The 22,239-nt window shown below is 48.6% G+C and overlaps 1 protein-coding gene across 1 annotated transcript in view; it reads left to right on the top strand.

Moving 5' to 3' along the window:
- The first annotated feature begins 7,042 nt into the window (after nt 1–7,042).
- HDAC7 (histone deacetylase 7) overlaps nt 7,043–22,239 on the top strand; it is a 139,942-nt gene continuing 124,745 nt past the window's right edge. The window contains exon 1 of the mRNA XM_077838759.1: nt 7,043–7,412. Coding sequence (XP_077694885.1) covers nt 7,289–7,412 — 124 coding nt within the window. The 5' untranslated portion in view covers nt 7,043–7,288. The remainder of the gene's footprint in view (nt 7,413–22,239) is intronic.

The following is a 22,239-nucleotide window of genomic DNA, read 5'->3' as shown; positions in this document are numbered from 1 at the left end:
TCAAGAAGGATGTTGATAAATTGGAGAGAGGTCAGAGAAGAGCTACAAGAATGATTAAAGAATTCAAAAATATGCCTTATAGTGATAGACTCAGGGCTTGTCTACACTTGAAATGCTCCTCAGCTGCAACGCTGTAGCTGTGCCACTCTAGCACTTCAGTGTAGACACTACCTACACCAGCGGGAGGGGTCCTCCTATAAGCATAGGTAATCCATCTCCTTGAAAGATGGCAGCTAGGTTGATAGAAGAATGCTTCCATCGACCTAGTGCTGTCTACACTGGGGGTTAGGTTGGCTTAATTACGCTGGTTGGGGTGTGGATTTTCCATGCCTCTGAGCAACATAGCTGGATCAACCTAACTTTTAGTGCAGACCAGGCTTCAAGGAACTCAATCTATTTAGCTTTACAAAGAGAAGGTTAAGAGGTGACTTGATCACAATCTATTATTATCTACATGATGTGAGATTGGAGGGAGGTCTCAAGTGGGGTTCCACAGTTATCTGTTCTGTGTCTGGTGTTGTTTAACATCTTTATTAATGGCCTGGATGTAGGAATAGAGAGCATACTGATCAAATTTGCAGATGACACAAAGCTGGGGAGAGGGGGGGATTACTAACACTTTGGTGGATAATCTAAAATTCAGAGGATTCTAGCCCAATATATGGAGAACTGGGCTATAGACAACAAAATGAAATTCAACAGAGACAAATATAAGGTGCTACACTTAGGGAAGAAAAACTAAATGCACAAATACAGAATGGGGGATAACTGGCTTGGCAGCCGCACTGCTGAGAAGGATCTGGGAGTTGTGATGGATCCCAACCTCAACATGAGTCAACAATGAGATGCTGTTGCAAAAAAACAAATACAAATTTGGGTTGCATTAACCCATGCATAGCATGTCCCTTCTCCAGCTCCTATGTGGAGGCGCGGCCAGGCGGCTCTGCACGCTGCTCCGTCCACAGGCACCGCCCCTGCAGCTCCCATTGAAGCACCGGAGGGGGCCATTGGAGCTGGGCTATTGGAGCGCGTAGGAATCCAAGGGGGGCTTGGAGCGCGTGGAGCGGCCCCAACAATGTGCCCCGGCTGGAGCCCCGGAGCGGGGCAAGGTCCAGACCCTGCTCCCCAGCTGGAGCTCGAGGGCCAGCTTAAAACAGCTGGCAGGTCGGATCCGGCCCGCGGGCCGTAGTTTGCCCACCCCTGTTTTAGATACAACAAATCCTGCATCTTGGCAAGGGATTAGACTAGATTACTCTTGTGGTCCCTTCTAACACTATGGTTCTATGATTGTACATGGGGAACAAATATTTGATAATGGCCCCTTCAATCTAGAAGTGTAGGATATAACACGATCCAAAGGCTTGAAGTTGAAGCTAAACAAATTCAGACCGGAAATAAGGTACAAGTTTTTAACTGTGAGGGTAATTAACCATTGGAACAATTTACCAAGGTGTTATGGTACATTGTCCTTCATTGGCAAATTTGAAATCAGGCTTGGATGTTTTTCTAAAAGATCTGCTCTAGTTCAAACAGGAGTTAATTCAGGGAAGTCCTCTGGCCTGTGCTATGCTGGAGATATAGGATAATAGATGATCACAATGGTCCCTTCTGGCCTTGAAATCCATAAATCTATGTATTTATGACCATTTTAAAAGCAGCTAATTTTTGAGGGGGAGCTGTATTTCAGGAATCTCAACTAAATTTCCTTAAGTTTGCACCATAGTATACCCAGCTTCTGTGGTGGTGCACATCACTATTCAAGACAATTTCCCTATGCAGGTGGACTTTTAGAGCACTTTCAAACATTGGTTCTGGTGTGTCTCCACTTTGCCTGCGCTTTGGGCAAAGCTTCCCTAATTGCCCGGCAGAAGCAATAATATGCATGCCACACATTCTCAGAAAATTCACATTGTGCAAGGAGTGGAAATCACAGTCTTTGCGTCCTGCTTAGATTCAAAGATTACTGCATGGTCCCCAGCTGCAACATGAATTGAGCTCCTCCTCCGGTAGTCACCACACAGCACTGTTCCCAGGCACACCAATCTCATGGCACATGTGCAAATCACTTTTATTGGCGCACATCCCTGAGAAGTGAGACAGACCCTCTCATCATTTTTTTAAGTATTGCTTCCCATACCTGGAACTAGGTGCCTGATGGTCACTGAGGTCAAATCTGATGAGTGAGGACACTGTGAGGCAGATCAAGGCCATAGTTTCAGCTAAAGATGTGTGCAATAAAGCATTAAAAGACTGTGAGAATAGAGTGACAGGTCCATTTTTCCAGGGTATCTCTGGAACCTCTTACCCAAATGACCCCAAATTTGGCACCAATAACTCAAAACCAATCCCCAGTAAGGCATGCCAGTTTTCAAAACAAATGGAATATACATGTGGATTTTAGAGCACTTTGAAACACTGGCTCTTAACATGACAGCTTGGGTCAAACCTTAACTTTGGAGACACTAACACTCTTATATCATAAGCATCTAATCCTTTTATGCATGTATGCTAAGCTATTTTGACTCAATAAGATCATGTGTAAGTTCCACTTGTTAATTATATATTGTATAAAAAACTGTTTGCTCCAATTTTGTTGGATTTTAATTCCATTGTGTTTCTTTTACTCTGGTACCATTAGATATGGTAAAGAACAGCATTCAAATGGCCTCCTCTGGTCCAGGTCACTATTTTATGTAGCTGCTACATTTCATGCTGCGTCTCTTCCTTTCTTTCCCCTTTCTGAGAGAGCTGGTGTGGTAACCTTGCCCAGAACCCTTAAAGACAGATGTTCACGGCAGCCTGTGATCCCATGAATAGCCTTTATTAACATTATTATATTTATAAACATAATAGACTTGGGAGCTTAATATACATAGTAATAGATAAGGAGTACTTGTGGCACCTTAGAGACTAACCAATTTATTTGAGCATAAGCTTTCATGAGCTACAGCTCAGCTGTAGCTCACGAAAGCTTATGCTCAAATAAATTGGTTAGTCTCTAAGGCGCCACAAGTACTCCTTTTCTTTTTGCGAATACAGACTAACACGGCTGCTACTCTGAAACCTGTCATAGTAATAGATGAGGTTGGCTGTGCTAATTGTATGGCTCCATCCTGCTTTGTGTCTCAGTCAGTAGCTTCCCTTGGTTTCCAAGCAGGGTGTATCAAATACCAATTATGTGACCATTTGAAAGGAAGTGTCACTGGTAACTGAGTCCCCAGGGCTGTATGCAGGAAATGGCAGCAATCTGACAATGGCAACCTCATCCTTTCAGTGTGTGTGTCTCTCTCCCCATCAAAGGGCCTAATCCTGCACCACTGAAGTCAGTGGGAATTCAGGGGTGCAGAATTGGAGTGAATGGCCTTAACAGAGAAGATGGAGCCTTGATGACTAAGTGTCTCTGCTGACTGAGGGCCCTGAGCACAAAGGCTCCTGGAAATGAACCATTGCTCCTCGCATCAGCTTCATAGGGTTTTGGGTGAGGTCTCAACAGACAGACTTTTTTCTATGTATCATATCGCTCCTGACATTTGAGCTGTCAGGTGGACTGTGGTAAATAGAGGAATAGGCAATGGATGAGCATCATTGAAATGCCACCAGCTTTAAAAAACTTCAGTAAAATTGCAATTCACAGTTCTTGTCTTTAAACTCAGCCTGTAACTCAGGTCCCCATGCTGAACTCTCTCTAGAAAGCATATCATTGCACTGTTTTATTGTGAGCAGGGCAGCGCAGGGAGGCAGGTTGGGAAAGAAGGTAAAAAGCTGAAAAACATTGCTGCAACAGCCTGTTTTCTTAAGTTCCTGCATCTAACCAACCTTACCCTGAAATTTTCTTCACCCCCTTGGCTCTGGGATTTATGACAAGCTGCAGTAACCTCAGACATGCAAGGACACGTGCACTCTGGTTAATAAGTTCCACATTACCGGTCGAAAAGAATGCTTCAGCCGTGCACATGCTGGAAGTTTGTCAAACATCAGCAGGACGGACAACTGCGTGTGCTAGTTTTAGTACTCAGTCCTTCTCCCATAGTAAATTCTCCACTGACTTCTCTGGGAGCAGGAACAGGATCAAGATTGGATTTTTTTAAAAAGGTCTGCTCTAATCACAATGGTTCCTTCTGACTTTAGAATTATGAATGAGGCCCCTGATGAACAAAGTTGTTTGCTGCCCCATCCCTCCCATGGCATTTCTATCCTCTGTATTCATGCAGCAAGTACAGTATGGGCAGTGGCAGCAGAAACTTCCCCAGGGGGCAGGGGGCAATAGCAATAGCTCAGTGGTTTGGGCATTGGCCTGCTAAACTCAGGGTTGTGAGTTCAATCCTTGAGGGGGCCATTTAGGGATCTGGGGCAAAAATTGGCGATTAGTCTTGCTTTGAGCAGGGGGTTGGACTAGATGACCTCCTGAGGTCCCTTCCAACCCTGAGATTCTATGAATACCCCCAGCCAATATGGCTCAGCCCTGACTGTGAGACATCTCTGTGGGTGAGAGCGGGGTCCTATCTTCGTGCTCCCCTTCAGAACTTGGTCCCTCTATTCAGGCTGCCAACATATGAGCCAATTAGTGCCAACCATAATGGTGTTTTTCGTGCTGTGAACTCTGCTCCAAGATGTGGACTAAGTCCCAGGAACCTAGTGTCATACAGGGCATTGAACACCAGACCTTGTCTGTTTCATTATTTCCACTAAGAAAGAATTGCTATGTGCAAAAAGTGTCATGTGAGTGATTTTCTTAACTCCCCTCTGGGTAAGTGTAAGAAACAAGCCTGAGATGATGCAGACTATATGTTACTTTTCTGATGAGGGGAGTCATATTTCCGATGGCCAGTCAGAGTCTCTTTAATGGTCACATATGTTTATTAATTCAATAAGTTTAAAATGTATTACAACTGAAAACGGGGGAACCTCCAAACGTGGAGGTTTAGTTCAATAAGTGTCTGATTCTTCACATACAATGAGCCAAATGTCCTTTCAGTCATGTGACTTATTTTAGATTAAGGAAAACAACATCAGGAAAGAACAGTATGTGCATCTCCTTTGCTACAGATTGTGAATAAACTGTGGCTACTGACAAGCAGAGTTCCCAAGTGTAAAGGTGCAGAGTGCACAGGAAACAGCCATGGTAGTTTGAAGTGATACAGACCACAGAAGTCTTCTCATACTATGTTTGGCCTTCTGCAGGTTCAACATTATGGTGATAGATGTTAGAAAAAAATCCTAAAATAGTTTCTTTCAGCTTTTACTTCTGGAAGAAACCAGGATGGGCACAGAGGTAGCAAGATTGTGGAAGATATCAGAAATATTTGTCACCAGAAATGATTTTGAGTTAATTTCAGTTCATTTGATGTAATGCTTGGGATGTTTTCTTATTTTTTCCAGCACAGTTGGCCCATCCCTTGATACAGTCTGCCAACCCTACCTTGGCCATACCTCCATCTCTGCTTGCCTGCATTGAAACACCCACTCTCCAAAACTTCTCCTTGAGTTGCCCCTTTGTCTCCCTCCCCTTCTTTCAGCTCTATGCTGGCTCTTATACTCCCCCACTTTGTCCATGCTTCTCCCTCTCCTTCAGATCCCTCCTGCAAAGCCTTTTAAGCATGATCACTGCAAAATCCATGCACCTCAGTGAGCATGGTGCATATGTGTGTGCACGTGCTGTGATGGCTGTGTCTGAGATAGTCTTTACAGCACAATGCCTGTCTTGTTAGGTTTCTGTTGCTCTAGACCACCAGTTGGCGCTCAGTAAATAATAATAGTTGAGAGAAGACACTGCAGGGGACCCTCTCACTGATGGGGAAGGAGAGACTTTGGGAACAGACAGTAGTGCCTTCTAATAGCTCTGCCCAGATTTCCCCAGCTCCTGCAGAGTGGCTCATTCTCTGCAGTGTCTGGGAGACAGGTTACTAATCTGCCAGCTTGCTCTCTGGCTGTAGTGATTCAGTTCTGCAAGTCTCCAGAGTTCAAAAGTTGTGAGTTGGGCCTCCAAAATTTCAAAATAAACATGTTGGGTTATTTTATTTGCCTTCTAGAGGTTGAACCTTTAGGGGCTCGTGTTTTCAAGCTTCGCTTGTGCAGTCATGACCAATATAAAGTTACTTCTCACACACACACACACACACACACACACACACACACACACACACACACACACACACACACACACAAAGCAGCAGGGGGCAGAGGCCAGGTAATCACCTAACTCCAGAAGCTGAGCTTTCAGAAAACAGCAGCCATCGTGAGACTTGCCAGGCCTGGGAAGCACAGCTGCCTGCTCAGAGCTAGGTCCTGACCTCTGAGTGTCCCACTGGTCCCGTGGGACACCCTGCGCAACCAGGAGCAGAGCACTACCTCAATCCTGCTGTTGGGAGGGGCTCAAACTGGTGCCCCCTAAATGACACTTAGGGGTGGCTGCCACTGGACGAGGGCCAGAGTCGGGGCTCATCTCTGGTGCCTTTCGCCGGGGCACCAGAATGATTCTGGATGTGCCCCGGCCCCGCTGGGTGAGCGCCCCTCCGCAGCCCGCTCCCCGCAGATCCTTGGGGGTGTTGCACCAGAGCCGCGCCTGCCTTGCACAACGTGGATGCGGAGTACGAGCTCTCCCACGCGGGCGGGGGCCACCTCGGCTCAGCCCCCTCCACGGAGCCAGTGCGAGCTGCGGCGAGGGGGCTGCTGCGGAGCGAGCCCCCCCAGCCCCGGCCGGGCAGGTGGGAAGCTGGCCCGGCCCGGTCCGGTCCGGCCCGAGCGTTCTCTGCGGATGCAGCTCGCTCGACTTCAATTGCAAACTTTCCTGGCTCGATTGCCATTGGCTGCGGCCCGGCCAATCACGAGCGCCCTTCGCAAACAATGCAACTTTTTTCCGTGCCCCGGTCGGAGCCCGGCTCCTGCGCTCAGGCTGTTTCGGGGCGAGCCCCTCCCGGAGCTGTCTCTGCGCCTGGCACGGGCTGGGGAGGCCGCCGCAGGTGTATCGGCCACGGAAAGCCCGGAGCGGAGCGGGCAGGCTGCCGCCGGGGCGCGGGGCTCGGAGCGCACGGGGATGGGCGGCGCTCAGCTTCTCGCTGGTTCCTGAGCGCTGCCGCGGGCCGCCTGAGCGGCGGGGCTGAGATCATGGCACCGAGGGAAGCCCCTTCGCCCTGCCCCTCCTCCAGCTGAAGGAGCAGCCGGCAGGAAGCAGCTGCCTGGATGCGAGAGCGGCCGAGCCCGGCTCTGACGCCCACTGCCTTGGCTGGAGATGGCTGAGTTGCCCCTCTGCCCCCGCTGACCCCCGGCTTGGGCTCCGGCAGCAGGCTCCATGCCAGGGCTACATCAGATGCTCAACACCATTTACGAGTCGGATTCTGTTTTCTCCCCAGATGGAATTAAAGGAGGAGAAGCGAGTGTGAGCTTGGCCCAAGGGAGCGGCGCCTCCAGCCAGAGTAAGTGATCCCTGCCTGTCCCTCGGGCCGGGCCGGGTGTAGAGAACCCGTGGGGCACTAGCACGGGTCGGAGCTCGCTGCGCCAGCAGAGCAGGGGGGGCTGCGCCCAGGCTTGGGATGCAGAGAAAAGGGAAATGAGAAAGGAGATTGAGCTATTTTTGCATCTCCCCACATGACTAGGCCCTGCGACATGCAATGGACTTAGTCAACCAGCCGCAGGGATTTCCTCTCCACGCCCCCTTTCCCCGCCCCGGCTTGAGAGGGAGGCCTTAAGCAGCTGAGCGGTGGGATTCCTTGGGTCCCATGTTCAGAGAGGGGGTGGCTGGGTGTTTGTGGAAGTGGGGCAAGGTTTCTCTTCCCAAGAGCAGTCTGTCTGGTTGGGGTGTGTACCCTGCCATGACTCTCAGGGTGCTGGTGTAATGGAGAGAGCCCAGTGCCTTAGATGGACAGTAGGCAAGTGATGGTTCCCCCTAGGGAAGATGAGTCCTACTTTGTCTGCACAGAGCAGGAGTTCTCGAAGCCAGGGCATCAGGAGGTCCCTTCACAGGTGGCTGTTGAGGGAGGCGCAGGCATCAAGTCTCTGCAAAGCAAAACATTGTAGGGTAATTTGAGGAACCCAGTCTAAGGCAAGCAGGATGTTTAACCCATCTGGAAATGAAGGAACAGGTCTTGTGGAGATTAGTTAGCTCTGCGTATGTCCTCCACAGTCCTAACATCATAGCCTGTCTTCCTCAGATGAAGTTGGTCAGTATCTGATGCAGGATACTGCAGAATCATCCAGTCCCATCCTGCATGATGCTAGTGTGAGTTTAAGTCTGGGGGTCTTGTTGTTCTGAGATACACAGTGTGCGGTGAGTGTCATGTCCACTCTCTGGTTCTGTGGTAGACTGTTGCACTGCCATCTTGGTGTCAGATAAGTGCTGGGGATTGTGTGTGTGATGGCATCTCATGGTGTTTAAAACAAGACTCTTATGCCATTATCAGGAGGGTGGTGTTTGTACCCCTGGCAGGAAACTGCATTGGACATAGATGTAAGGGAATGTCCAGGTTAAGGAGTATCCAAGTGAGCCCAGTGTATCTCTGTCACCCTCCTGGATATGCTGGACCTAGAGAGTGGATAACGCCAAGGCTTGTTTATGCAGGACACTCAGGAAAGTTAAGACAAAGTAAGCTTGGAATCAAGAGTGGATGTTAAAGATCTGCTCTAGGAATTATTTTGGGGAAGTTCTATGGCCTGGGTTATCCAGGAGGTGAGACTAGAGATCACAATGGGCCCTTCTGCCCTTAGAATCTATGAACCTATAAACTGTGATGTTAATGTGAATTAACCCCCTGGCTAATGCTGCAGTGAACTAAGGCCACTTCTGAATGAGAACATCCACATAGGAATTAATGTGTTTTAACTTCACAGCTTTAGTTAATTCATTTTAACTTTCCTGAGTGTCCCCATGTAGCCAAGCCCTAAGGCAGTTCACTAACTACACAAATATTGCCAACCCAAGTATTCAAAAACCATGACTAAGGGCCCCCCCAAATCAAGAGTACCTTAAAAATCATTATTTTAAAAAATAATAAATTTGGGTCTCTTTATTAGCTGTCTGGGTTTTTTTTAGCCTCCAGGAATCATATTTTCAAGTATTTCGACAACAACCATGAGGGCTAGAAACTTACACTTTTTTTTTTTAAATGAAAGCTGATATTCTCATGTAATTATTTGACTGCCAGAGCTGGAGCTTTAAGGAAAAACATGAGCTCACGAAAGCTTATGTTCAAATAAATTTGTTAGTCTCTAAGGTGCCACAAGTCCTCCTTTTCTTCATGAGCTATCATGCGACTCACAATAAAATTGCAAGAGTTGGCCACACTGCAAAGTTGTATGTTACCTTCCTTGGACGTTTTGGCTGAGATGCCACTGTGATATTTTGTATAAAAAGGGACATGAGCAGTATATAGTACCTCAAAGCCTCCATAAGTGGCCATTTGTAGCCATGTTTGAGTCTTGTTGAGGTACCAGGCTGGGCCCATATGGGTGTTCGGAGCTGACTAGTGGGCAATATTGGTGGTACCCTTACCATAGGAGGTGTGTTTGGCTCTGTCTTGGGAACTGAAACGTCACTGTAGTGCCCTGGGCATCCAGACCTTGCTCTGCTTGACACTGTTGATGTTCCAGAAAAACTGAGCTTCCAGCACTTTCCACGTTAGCATGGCTTTAGTGTGTAGAAAGGGGGATTTGGATAGATACTCTGCCCAGTCCTGTAACTAGGCTATATTCAGGGACTTCTACAGAAGTGGTGATGCTGTGCAATCTGGGCGAGGTTTGGCTCAGGTGTGTGTGTGCTGGGCAAGAATAGGGGCCACTTTGTTTAGAGATCTAAATCTGCCCAGTGTGCTTGGAGCAGAGGAAGGAAGGGACTAGAGCTTGCACTAGGCACCCCTGGGCATCAGTGTAATGTGTTACTGTTAAGAACTCTCACCTTAGCACATGCAGCATCTTCTCTGAGACCTGAAACCCCAATGACATGTGCTGAAGTCAGAGGCACTGGCTGCATGGGAAGGAAAGGGCATCATCCTAAGAGGGAGCAGTGCTTCTTCGGACCTCCCACCCAGTCACCAATCTGGGGATTTAGAAATATCTGAAATTAACATCACTGCATGTGTGCCCTTCTCTGAGTTTGGGAGAACCAGAGACACTGCCGGCCCAAGCACCTGGGGTATGTAGCAGCACTAGGCAACTGAACATACTGTAGGTAGATTTCCTCTTGACCGACCTACTGTATAAAGGGTGCAGTGACTGCCCTTCAGGTGTGCTTTCTCTCTAGTCCCAGCTGTGTACTTTATTTCTGGGCCTGGGCAGGGAAGGGTGGGGCTCAAGTTCTGTGGAGATAAAAATGTGATGCTTATGACCAGATGTGTGCAGAGCTCTTCGGCCTGGAAACCACAGGCTTTCTTGGAAGATTTCCAGTACTTCCTGATTTGGGCTGAGCCACTCCTGGGATTTCAGCATTTCCTATTCAGCTGCCTGATGTGAGTAGGAAGCAAGAGAGTGAAAACAAAACAGCAGTCAGATAGTTTGCATGTCAGAAAAAGTTTGGGGCTTTGGTTTGAATCTGAGGAAAGGGGTCAGGGCAGTTTAGATCTTATCAGCAGAGATTTCTGACCTTGTTAATATCTCCTGTTGGTTAATATCTTACAAGCTTCAAATGTGTAAAGGGCACAAAGCCATTCCATGCAGCCACGTATTCCTGGCTCTCTTATCCTGGGGTGGGGTGGGGTTGGGGGCCACGCATGTGCATGCGTGTGCACACTCTTTCCACTTGTTTCTTACACCAGCTTGTTGCATCTTGCCTGAATTTAGACTGGAAGCTCTCCAGGGCAGGGACTGTCTCTTATTGTGTGCTTGCACAGTGCCCAGCAGAGTGGAGTCCTGATCTGCTCTGGAGCCTTTCAGTGGTTCTAGAATACAGATACTACATAATAATATCCGAACTAGTATCCAGACCTAGACTTGGTCTGCACTACCAAACTATGTCAGTATAACTATGTCACTCAGGAGTCTGGAACTCAACACCCTGAGTGACACAGTTATACTGACCTAACCCCAAGTGTAGACAGTGTTTTATGTCAATGACATAGCTGATGCCTTTTGGGGAGGTGGAGTACTTATGCTTGGTATGCTGCATAGGTAGCATCTTCACTAAGCCCTACAGCAGTGCAGTTGCAATGCTGTAAGTGTAGATAAGCCTTTAGTAATGAGCCTTTTCCGCTCAGATGAGTTTGTGGGTCTGGATTTGCATTTTGCTTTTTGGGAATTCAGATCAGTTTTGTTGCTAGAGCAGAGGCCTCAGTGCTTGGATTTTTGGCTCTCAATTGTATGTTTACATTTCAGAAGGCTTAAAATAAAACCCTAGATTTGTGTCTGATATGGGGAGCTTGGTCTTGTCTCTATCAAGGAGCTGAAGTTGTTCTAGTCAGAGCCATTTAGTGCTGGATGACTCGAGTCCGGTGCTTGTGGTAATGTCTGTGGGGATGTGAATGGCACTGCTAATCGCTTATTCGTTAGTTGGCATGAGTGAAAGCTGGTGTAATTTACACACATGGGGGTGGAGCACAAAGAGCGTCTCACAGGAGAATGTGATCACCATCCCCAAGAATTCACGCATCATGAGTCAGGCTCCAAAAATCATGAGATTTTTTAAAATACTGGAGCCTTTGGGGTGCATGCTCTCAAGCTTTTTCCTCTAGTCAGGAGGGCTAGAAACACTTTTTTTTTTTTTAAATGAAAGTTGAGATTCCCATGTAACCCCCTGAATCCAGCATGGTGCTTTAGGAGGAACTCCATAACCCATGAGTCTTATGAATAAAATCATCAGTTGGCAGCATTGCGGAGAGTGCAAGATAAAGCAGCTCCGTGCATCTTGTCAGTCTGGTTCCCTCCTGTCGGTTGCCTTCTCTGCTACACCCTCAGCCTCCCGCCACAGTGGAGTGTACATTCCATCAGCTTTCACTCACTCTGTCTCGTAACACACCACCATTTGTATCCCCTTTTCCTGCTGTGCAGGGGGAAGGGAATGTGTCTCCACTCTGATCTGGTGCAGATTGGGCCATGAGGTGAGACATGTTCAGCTTGGTGAGAGCTGGATTTTTGCCCAAACTCTGATGTGAGATGCTGTGCTGATGCTATCCCATCTCGGGGAGCAAGAGCCTGCTCTTGCAGTGGGGTCAGTCTTGGCCACTTAAGACTCTTGTCTCATTTCTAGCTCCTATGATTCCTTTCTGTGCTCCCCTACCTCCCTGATTCTCAGCATGCAGGGTCTGGAATTGTCCTCTTGTCCGAAGACTTGTTTTTCTGATCTGGTTTGTTACCCATTGCTCTTCCCAGCCTGGACAGGCTCCTCTGCCTCTGGCCATGTGTCTGGTCTCTGCTCTGAGCTCTGCCACCCCATCACTGTGTAGCGTTCAGTCCACCACCAGCCACCGGGGATAAGAAGGGGAGCCAGCCCATGCAGAATGGGTAGGTGAGTCACTCCTGTGAGCAGTTGTGTTCAGAGCACTTCCCAGGGTCTGTGTTTCATTATCTTGCTGTACTCCCTGAAGTCCTGAGCCAAGATGCCTCTTTTCCTGTCACAGGCCTTGTTTGCTGTGTGCATATTAACCCCATCTTTGCTGTATTTCTCATGCAGTTGGTTACCATGGGAAAGTGAGCAAAAGCTGAACGAGAATATCGTGGCCTGGTTGAGTCTGAAAAGCCTCATCACAGCTGGGTGGCCCTGCCTCAGAATGTGCAGCTGCCTTTGACTGAAGAATCAAAAGGGTTCAAAGCCACTATGTTACATCCAGTTCTGCATTTTCAGCTTTCCTCACAATGGGTTTGACTGGCCTCCCGTAGGGAAGGAGCACAGGGCAGCTCACTGCCCGTCTCACTTATAGACCCACCCAAAACAATAAAGAGGATCCAGAAGCTAAGCTGTTGGCTGCCAACTGTATATGGCACATCCACAGCATTAGAGTGTGAAAGCCCTCTAAAACTACAGGACACAAGGTAAAAGTGGTGGTTCCATCCTGGTGCTGCTCTTGAGCTGCCATGACAGTAGCTGTGGGGGCGGGGATATTCTATGACCTGAATGCTGTTGGAATGGGGTGGAAAATGGGCAACAGCAATGAAAAAGTGCTGGCTGAATTTACTGCTAATAGGTAGGAGATCCAGTGGCAGCTGGGCCTGGAGTCTACTGAGTGCATCAGTTCTCTATAGCCTTCCTAGAGTGACAGTTTTTATGTGCGTTGTCTGGGGTAGTGGGGAGGGAAACCATCATGATGGTTCCTTGGGGACATGCAGCCCTCAGAAGAAGTGTCAGGGACTCCAGCTGGGGGCAGTGTCTGTGAATGTCTCCTGTGACTCTAATACCTGGATGAAAGAGCTTTGCATTTTGTGTTTAACTACAAACTTCTTTTCTGTTCAACCAAGTGCAGAGAAATGGGGTTAGGAACCTGCTTATTTAATAGTTATATAGTGGTAGCACCTAGAGACTAGCCAGTTTAGGACCCATTGTGCTACACACTGTATAAACCTATAGCAAACAATAATCCTTTCCTAGAAGAGCTTAAAGTGTAGGGCAGGTCTATGCTTAAAACGCTGCAGTGAGGTCACTGTAGTTCTTCAGTGAAGATGCTATCTACACTGATGGGAGAGTTTCTTCCATTGATATAGTTAATCCACTTTCCCACAAGGCTATGAAGTAGCTATGTCGATGGGAGAATTCTCTTGTCAGTTTAGTGCTGTTTACACCGGGGGTTAGGTCAGTTTAATGAGTTGCTCGGGGGCTGGATTTTTCGCCCTCCTGAGCGATGTAGTTATACTGACCTAATTTCCTAGTGTAGACCTGGCGTAAAAGACAAGACCTAGCAGGTGAGTGAGAAAAACAGTTCCTTCATGGGAATGCAGAGGCAGAAATGAGAGCCCAGGGAGGAGAGCAGAGTAGAGTCCCCTGGGGTAGGGGCTGGCTGCTGTGTCGCTGTTTCTGCCTTTAACTGGGAGCTCACACTGCTCTGGGGAATGGTCTCCCAGACTTCCCAGCAGTGCCTTATCCAGCAGTTGCTAACCCCACAATGAAGGTGCATTGGGAACACGCGAGACTACTGTTTACTAAGCAGGACACAACCTCTGAGGTTCAACTTTAGCCATAACAAATGGAGCTGGTATGCTTGGGTGGCTCCCTGTTCCATTACTCATCTTATAAATAGTAGCTGGAACCCAGGTGGCAGGCTGTTAATTGGCCTTGGAAAATTCCTAAATGCATCTAGGAGAGTTGGTGCTGACCAAGAGCAAGTTAACCCTTGGCAGATTGGGTTTGGAGGCAGCATCTGCTCTGGCCTGTTCTGCTCTGGTGAGGCAGAAGTACCAGTAAATAAATCACTAAGAGGATGGAAGTGCAGTGCCATGTATTCCAGTCGTGCTGCCCCTGCTGTGCACTGCCCTCACTGCCCTCTCACACCAAGCCACAGTCCTGCAGATTCTTTCTCCCCAAATTCTCCTCCCCATGAGTGTTGGGATCCAACATCAGATGCTCCTAAGCAGCGTTATCACTGGAGGGCCTGGCCTGGTGCTAGTGTTTTTTTTCTTTTTTTCTTGCTAAGAACAACATCTTAAACGTTTAATCCTTTCTTTACAGGTTACCTAGACCACTTTCGATTAAGAAAACTGTAGAAAGTTAGTAACAGCCACAAGTTAACACCAAAAGGTGGCACTTGTCAATTTTCCATAGAGTCCTGCTTTGTGGTGTGTCTGAAATGCACTGCTCCGGATCTTCCAACACATGTTGCTGGCATCAGTTGTGTCAGATTTTAGTCCACTGGTCCCTTTTCACCATATTTCTGTGTAAACTCTTCAACGTTCTTACAGAATTTTTTATGGTCCTTAGAGTATTCTTCAGCTAGGTCAGCCCAAAAGGGGTGCTCGGGCTGAGGGTCATTCACCAGTAATCCAGAGGGCATGGATTACTCGGTCAGTTTTGGTTGCTGGCTTCCAGTTTTCAGCACTAATTACTGGCAGACAAACCTGCCCCTTTTAATCGATGATAGGGTGATAGATCTAGTTGTTAGAAGGCAGGACTGATGCAACTGGACTATCAATGATGAAGCTTCACAACTTCTCCAGCTGGTTTCTGGTCTGTCCTTAATCCGCGCTTGTTAAGGGGATTAGGGAAGCTGGGCACCATCATTTAGCTACAAGCACAATTATCTCTCTCTCCCTCCTTTGTCTGACTGTCTTGTCAACTAACTGTATCTCTCATGCTGCCTGTGGAGCATCTGGCACAGTGGGACACTCTAGATGCTACTGTAATGCAAATTCATATTAATAAAAGTGCTATCCAAGGGTCTCTTTTTCTTTTCCTGTATGTTGCTGTTATTATGGGTACCCTGGTAGTGTCTAGGACTTCCAGTGTTCTGGGTGCTGCACAGACATATAAACTATAAAAGAGGTATGGCAATGATCTCACATGGTTCAGGATAAGTGCAAATCAGGCCCAGAGACTTTTGAGGGAGAGGGTGTAAATTCTAGGAGGAGATGAGGGAGCTGGGAAAGAAAGGGAGTGATTGATTGAATGGGTGGGGCCAGGGAGGTCACTGAGTGGGCATCATGCAGTTGGAAGTCTGTGTTTACAGTGTTTTAGAAAGGGTATAAATATCCAGGAGCCTGATGCCTCTCATAAGAGTAACTCCTATTGGATGAAGTCATGGGAGCTGTACATACCTGGAGAGGGGGAGTTGGGCATTTGCACTGGTTTCCAGATTTCAAGAGATTTTGTTATTTACTTCAGCAGAGAAGGTGAAGCTTAACACACCTCAGTATTTTGGGAGCACTGGGCTCCCAGCAAAAGCTGCTTTATTTGAGGAGCTAATGTGATGTGGCTTTTAGTTTTCAAGCTTTTAGCCATCCAGCACTCATTGGGTGTGGCTATTCAGCACCACTGGTTTGCAGTGGCACTTCACAAACATGGTCCTAGCCCTGAAGAGCTTACAAACTGTGACCCCTCTCCTGGCAGAATCCCAGGGGATCAGGTTGAAAGATCAGAGTAGAATAATCTCCTCATCCTAGTGGTCGACGTGGAAATGAGTTCTTAGAATCAGTGCTGGGTGGTGTGTGGTGCTGAATCTTCCAGCTGTGAGGAACCCCTGGCTGGCTCTGCTCTGCTTTGCTGGGTTAGTCATCTTTCTCTCTCTCTGACTAGAAGGGAACTTGGATGTGGAGTGTGTCCCCTAGTGGTGTTTCAAGGAGGGATATTTACACAGACCTGTCAACTAATTGGTTATTCTCAAGCGGTACCCCCATAATGACTGTTTCTGCCATTGGACCTTTCTTCTAGCTTTAATTGTCTTAAGCGGCCATTCAAAGGGACAATGAAAATAAGTTGCCTCATGGAGGGAGCTGTGGTAATGGATGTAGAGCAGGAGTACACACGATTGTTTGGAGAGGTCTCATGAGGCAGGAGGATGTTCAGTAAAGATGGACTCTTGGGCAGGTGTCACCAGGGGTTCTACAGCAGGGCAGGTTGTGGATGCTGTAGTGCCCTGGAGTCTGTTTGGGCACATTGCATTGCCCTGTTTCTGTTTTGACATCTCCGCTCAGGAACTGTAAAGGCAGGAGCTCTGTCCATTGCCCCACAAACTGGACAGAGTCAATGCTAACTAGGACCTAATGGGCTCCTTCTGAAGGTCTTGCAAGTCCTGAGCTGAGCAGAGTTTATTTTGGGTGAACCACAGTTGCATGGTGCAGTTCCTGCATTCTTCATGCTAGGGTGGAGCCAGTAAGAGGGCCAATCTTGGCTTGTAAAACTTGTCGTCAGATCCAGCTCTCTGCTGTGGCCTCCAGCTCTCCATGCAGGCTCCTTCTGCCTGAGGGATTGTTTGCTAAAACCATCTGAGTTACAATTTAAAACAAAACAATCCGTCCTCTCCCCTTCTGTGGAGGGGACAGGTGAGTAGCTTGTTGTCATAGAATCATAGAATATCAGGGTTGGAAGGGACCCCTGAAGGTCATCTAGTCCAACCCCCTGCTCGAAGCAGGACCAATTCCCAGTTAAATTATCCCAGCCAGGGCTTTGTCAAGCCTGACCTTAAAAACCTCTAAGGAAGGAGATTCTACCACCTCCCTAGGTAACGCATTCCAGTGTTTCACCACCCTCTTAGTGAAAAAGTTTTTCCTAATATCCAATCTAAACCTCCCCCACTGCAACTTGAGACCATTACTCCTCGTTCTATCATCTGCTACCACTGAGAACAGTCTAGATCCATCCTCTTTGGAACCCCCTTTCAGGTAGTTGAAAGCAGCTATCAAATCCCCCCTCATTCTTCTCTTCTGCAGGCTAAACAATCCCAGCTCCCTCAGCCTCTCCTCATAAGTCATGTGTTCCAGACCCCTAATCATTTTTGTTGCCCTTCGCTGGACTCTCTCCAATTTATCCACATCCTTCTTGTAGTGTGGGGCCCAAAACTGGACATAGTACTCCAGATGAGGCCTCACCAATGTCGAATAGAGGGGAACGATCACGTCCCTCGATCTGCTCGCTATGCCCCTACTTATACATCCCAAAATGCCATTGGCCTTCTTGGCAACAAGGGCACACTGCTGACTCATATCCAGCTTCTCGTCCACTGTCACCCCTAGGTCCTTTTCCGCAGAACTGCTGCCTAGCCATTCGGTCCCTAGTCTGTAGCGGTGCATTGGATTCTTCCATCCTAAGTGCAGGACCCTGCACTTATCCTTATTGAACCTCATCAGATTTCTTTTGGCCCAATCCTCCAATTTGTCTAGGTCCTTCTGTATCCTATCCCTCCCCTCCAGCGTATCTACCACTCCTCCCAGTTTAGTATCATCCGCAAATTTGCTGAGAGTGCAATCCACACCATCCTCCAGATCATTTATGAAGATATTGAACAAAACCGGCCCCAGGACCGACCCTTGGGGCACTCCACTTGATACCGGCTGCCAACTAGACATGGAGCCATTGATCACTACCCGTTGAGCCCGACAATCTAGCCAGCTTTCTACCCACCTTATAGTGCATTCATCCAGCCCATACTTCCTTAACTTGCTGACAAGAATACTGTGGGAGACCGTGTCAAAAGCTTTGCTAAAGTCAAGAAACAATACATCCACTGCTTTCCCTTCATCCACAGAACCAGTAATCTCATCATAAAAGGCGATTAGATTAGTCAGGCATGACCTTCCCTTGGTGAATCTATGCTGGCTGTTCCTGATCACTTTCCTCTCATGCAAGTGCATCAGGATTGATTCTTTGAGGACCTGCTCCATGATTTTTCCAGGGACTGAGGTGAGGCTGACTGGCCTGTTGTCCTTTAACCTGACTCCCAGCTCTAGCCTTCCCCTGAGAAGCCATGTTCCCCAGCTATTGCGGCCTCTCATCAAAGTCCATCCAAACCAAACAGGACCTAATTTTTGCCCAGAAGTGCTGTCCTTTGGGGTGCAGTCGGGTCAGGTCTGTAATTTTGTGTCTTAGTGAAGGGGACATTTCTCAATGAGCCACCAGTAGCTTTAGGAACTGGCTCAGTGATCAATCTGAGTAGTAGTGGATTATTTACTACTGGGCCCAGATCTAGGTGATATGTCCACTCCAACCAACTCCTTTCCAAATTTTCTGGTTGCATATTATGTATAGGGTGAGATACTCATCCCTTTAACAACCATTGGCAAGGGAATTTCAGCTACATGCTGCTGCCATCATTCTCATGCAGTGCTCTATGCTCCCTGATCCATCAAATTCCCTATTCCTGCCATCAGTGTGGAAGCTCCTCATATAGGGAGTGGGAGGGACAGACAGACCAAGCTGTCTGGATCAGGAACTCTTTTCTGTGTTCATACAGCATGTGGCACCATGGGTCCTGATCCATGACAAGGGCTGCTAGCTGCTACTGTAATACAGATAATAAATAACTTAATCAGTTCTGTTTTTCTTCTGCCACTAAAGCCTGTTTTTGGCAGGCTGTCTAGAATTATGTGCATGTGTGTGTAATTCCACATGGTTATGGAGTTATATCAGATGTGTCCACTCATGTGCTTAGTGCACACATGACAAAGGTGTGTGCAGGTGGCAGTGTCTGTGTACTTGTGTTTGTTATTCACTGCTTCTTTTAATACCTCAGGAAGTGAATGAAATAAAGAGAGATCCAGTCTTGGTATGGACTTTCAGTCCCTCTCTGGCCCCCTGCCCCTCCTCTTCCCTGAGTCCTTGGCTCCTGCTTCTTGTCTTCCCCACAAGGCCTTGCCCCCTGACCTGGCCGAAAGCTGGAGCCGGGCCATGTAAGAGCTGCCCAGGGAACCCAGGCCATTGTGGGGAACCCCAGACCCTCCGCCTGCCTTGGGCGGGGGGCTGGGGTGCCCGAGAGCAGCCCCTGGCCTGTGTCCCTGCCCCCAGGCATGCCACCCAGGGATTAGGGTCTTATGGTGATGGGGGGGTTAATGCCCACCTCAGCCTCCCCCACCACTGGGAAGCAGCTGGCACCACCCCAAGGGTGGGTAGGCACCGCAGGGAATTCAGGACGAATGTTCCCGGGATCATTCAGCCGGGGACCGGGACTTGAAATGTACATTTTGGGACTGTCCCTCCCAGTTTGCTAGGGTGGTCACTCTAGCTTAAGCACTCTGGTGGATGGGAGCTGAAGTGGTGGCTTATGGGCAGAATAACTGAGGGGAGGCCAGGACTGTGGCTAGCAGGTAGATCCCCTCACCCCCAAACTGGAAACAGTTTTTTTTTTGCTTATGTGCTCTCCCCTGTGTCTGAGCTCCCCAAAACATCAACCATAGGCAGTGTGGGATTCACTCCCCCCACTATCTCTCTGCTATAAGTCTCAGCTCTGCTCACCTCCTGCAATGAGCAGTCAGTGCCGCCTCCCGCCCCAGCTCACAGGCTTCCCTGCTCCCCCACCCCTCACCTTTCTCACTCCCAGGGTGCCTCTTTCCTCCACGGTCACAACCCCTTCCCTGCGGCCTCCTGGCAACCTCAGGTTGGCCAGCCCCTCCCCCTCTGCCTTGGCTCCCCCTGGGGCTGGGGTGGGGTTTGGTGCTGGTGCTGCCCCTGCACTTGTACCTTTGGTTCTGGAACGGCAGTCGGGAGCTCCCAGCTAGCTCTGCCCTTTTCGGGGGGAAGAGTCCTCTGAGGGGCTAGAGGCTGCCAGCCCAACATGTCCTTAGCTGTCCCTCCCAAGACTTCACTGTGGGGCTGCTGCACCGAATGCGCTATGGACCTGACTTTCTCTGAGCTGGGGAACAAAGAGCTTGCTGGCAAGAGGCTAACGCTGTGGGCTTGTCCTGCTGCAGCCAGCTTCTTGTAGTTAAAGATGCTGTTAGAGTAAATGCCTGTATGATCCCTCTCTCCCTCTGTCCAGATAGGGGCCCCCTTCCCCCACACCCATGTGATATTCTTCCTCTCTTTCCTCCCCCCATGCTTCCCTCCCACCCCATCTTTGGGAATTTTCTCTTCTCTTCTGCCCTCCCTCCCTCTTTGGAGGAATATCCCCCATTTCCTTACATGGGACAGCAGGAGCCCAAGTCTGCAGGCTCAGTGGTGGCAGGGAGGCTGGGGTGCTGGGGCAGAGCAAGGTGACTGAAGAGTGGCTACTTGACAGCTGGCAGCTCAGTGGCTTCTGCCCAGAGCCAGAAAGGCTGTGGGTTGGGTCCCTTGGAAACTCATGGGATGAGTTGGGGGTTGGAAGGAAGGGCCCTGGGGCTGGATCAAGCCTGCAGGTCCTGTGTTCGGTATCCTGCTCTGGGCACGGCCAGCCCCTTCCTGTCATGAGTGCATGTTGTGGTACTGCATTGAAGAGCTACAGTTTCCCTGCCCCGGCCCCCACCCATTCCCCCCTTCACCTCCTGCTGCTTTTGTGCATTGTGCTGTGGGAGAAAAGGGTTTGCTAGAAGGGTGCTGTGTGTGTCTAATGCAGTAATGGAGAGTCTCTCGTTGGTGGGACTATCCGCTGTGCCCTTCACTGATTGCTCCTGTGCCTGGAATCCAGTGCTGGATCTTTCCCTGAAATCAACCAGGGTCAGGCCTGGTCTACACTTAACATTTAGGTCGACATAGCTATGGCACTCAGGGGTGTGAAAAATCCTGGCGTGTCCAGGTGTAGACACAGCTAGGTAGATGGAAGAATGCTTTTGTTGACCTAGCTTTGTTGGGCAGGTGTTGTTTCTGCAGTGATGGAAAATCTTCCATCGCTGTAGGTTGTGTCTAGGCTGGGCGGTTATGTTGGCATAGCTACAGCACTGTAGCTGTGCTGCTTTCGTTCCTGTAGTGCAGACGTGGCCTCAGATCCAGGCCCGTGGTTCCCTCCTATAGGAAGGACTGGTCCTACAGTGACAGGCTGTCACAGCGCATCCCAAACCCAGTCCCTGCAATGCTTCTGTGTCAAAGAAGCACACACAATGGCAACAGCTCCACCTAAGTGCCTAAGCCTATCCATGGCTTTTAGTGAGGTTACAGATGTGTCACATACAGCTTCCTCCTTATGTCCTGTTATGTCATTCTGTCCCACCAGCCAAATGTGCCTGAAATAGCTGCCAATCCTGGCAGGTTTTGTTTCATAGACTGCTTCTATTCTTAGCTCACTGGTTAGTTGAGCAAGCCACGTTGCCCAATAGTCATGCATTCAAGACTGTAGGGAGAAAAGATAGTGAATTATGCCCCATACAAAATTTTTGCTTAAATTTCATAGCAATTCTAAATTGAAATATGTGCATATCCCTACCCAGCAATCTCAAACTTGCAAACATTGTGCTCCTTCAGCTAGGGAGCCGCAAACACACAAGTGTGAAATAAGAGCCTTGGAGGTTGGCGTGTAGCCTCAGCCAGACACAGATAAAAATGACCCAAGAGGATATGACACTCTTTGCTGAATGGTCTGTCACTTCTGAGCCAGCTTCTGCTATCAGATGTGGTCGTGCTGCTGGATCGACTGGATGTATGCATGGCATGATGCGAGCCATAATGGATGTAGGGGATGAAAGACAGGTTCCCAGTAGTGGGACCGGGTGCATGTTATTCAGTGTAGGATTTTGCAGCAAGGCTCAGGATGTTTGCCTCGTTAGTGATATCTGTCACTTACTGGAAGTTTATTCCTGGATGGTTAGCATTTGTGACTTCTCTTCTCTGGCATGGCTTGTACAGAACCATAGAATATCAGGGTTGGAAGGGACCTCAGGAGGTTATCTAGTCCAACCCCCTGCTCAAAGCAGGATCAATCCCCAACTAAATCATCCCAGCCAGGGCTTTGTCAAGCCTGACCTTAAAAACTTCTAAGGAAGAAGATTCCACCA

This window comes from Eretmochelys imbricata, chromosome 20 (genome assembly GCF_965152235.1).
Source record: "Eretmochelys imbricata isolate rEreImb1 chromosome 20, rEreImb1.hap1, whole genome shotgun sequence".
Lineage (NCBI taxonomy): Eukaryota > Metazoa > Chordata > Testudines > Cheloniidae > Eretmochelys > Eretmochelys imbricata.
Note: the sequence above shows the minus strand (reverse complement) of the source record. Positions and strands in the feature narration are given on the sequence as shown.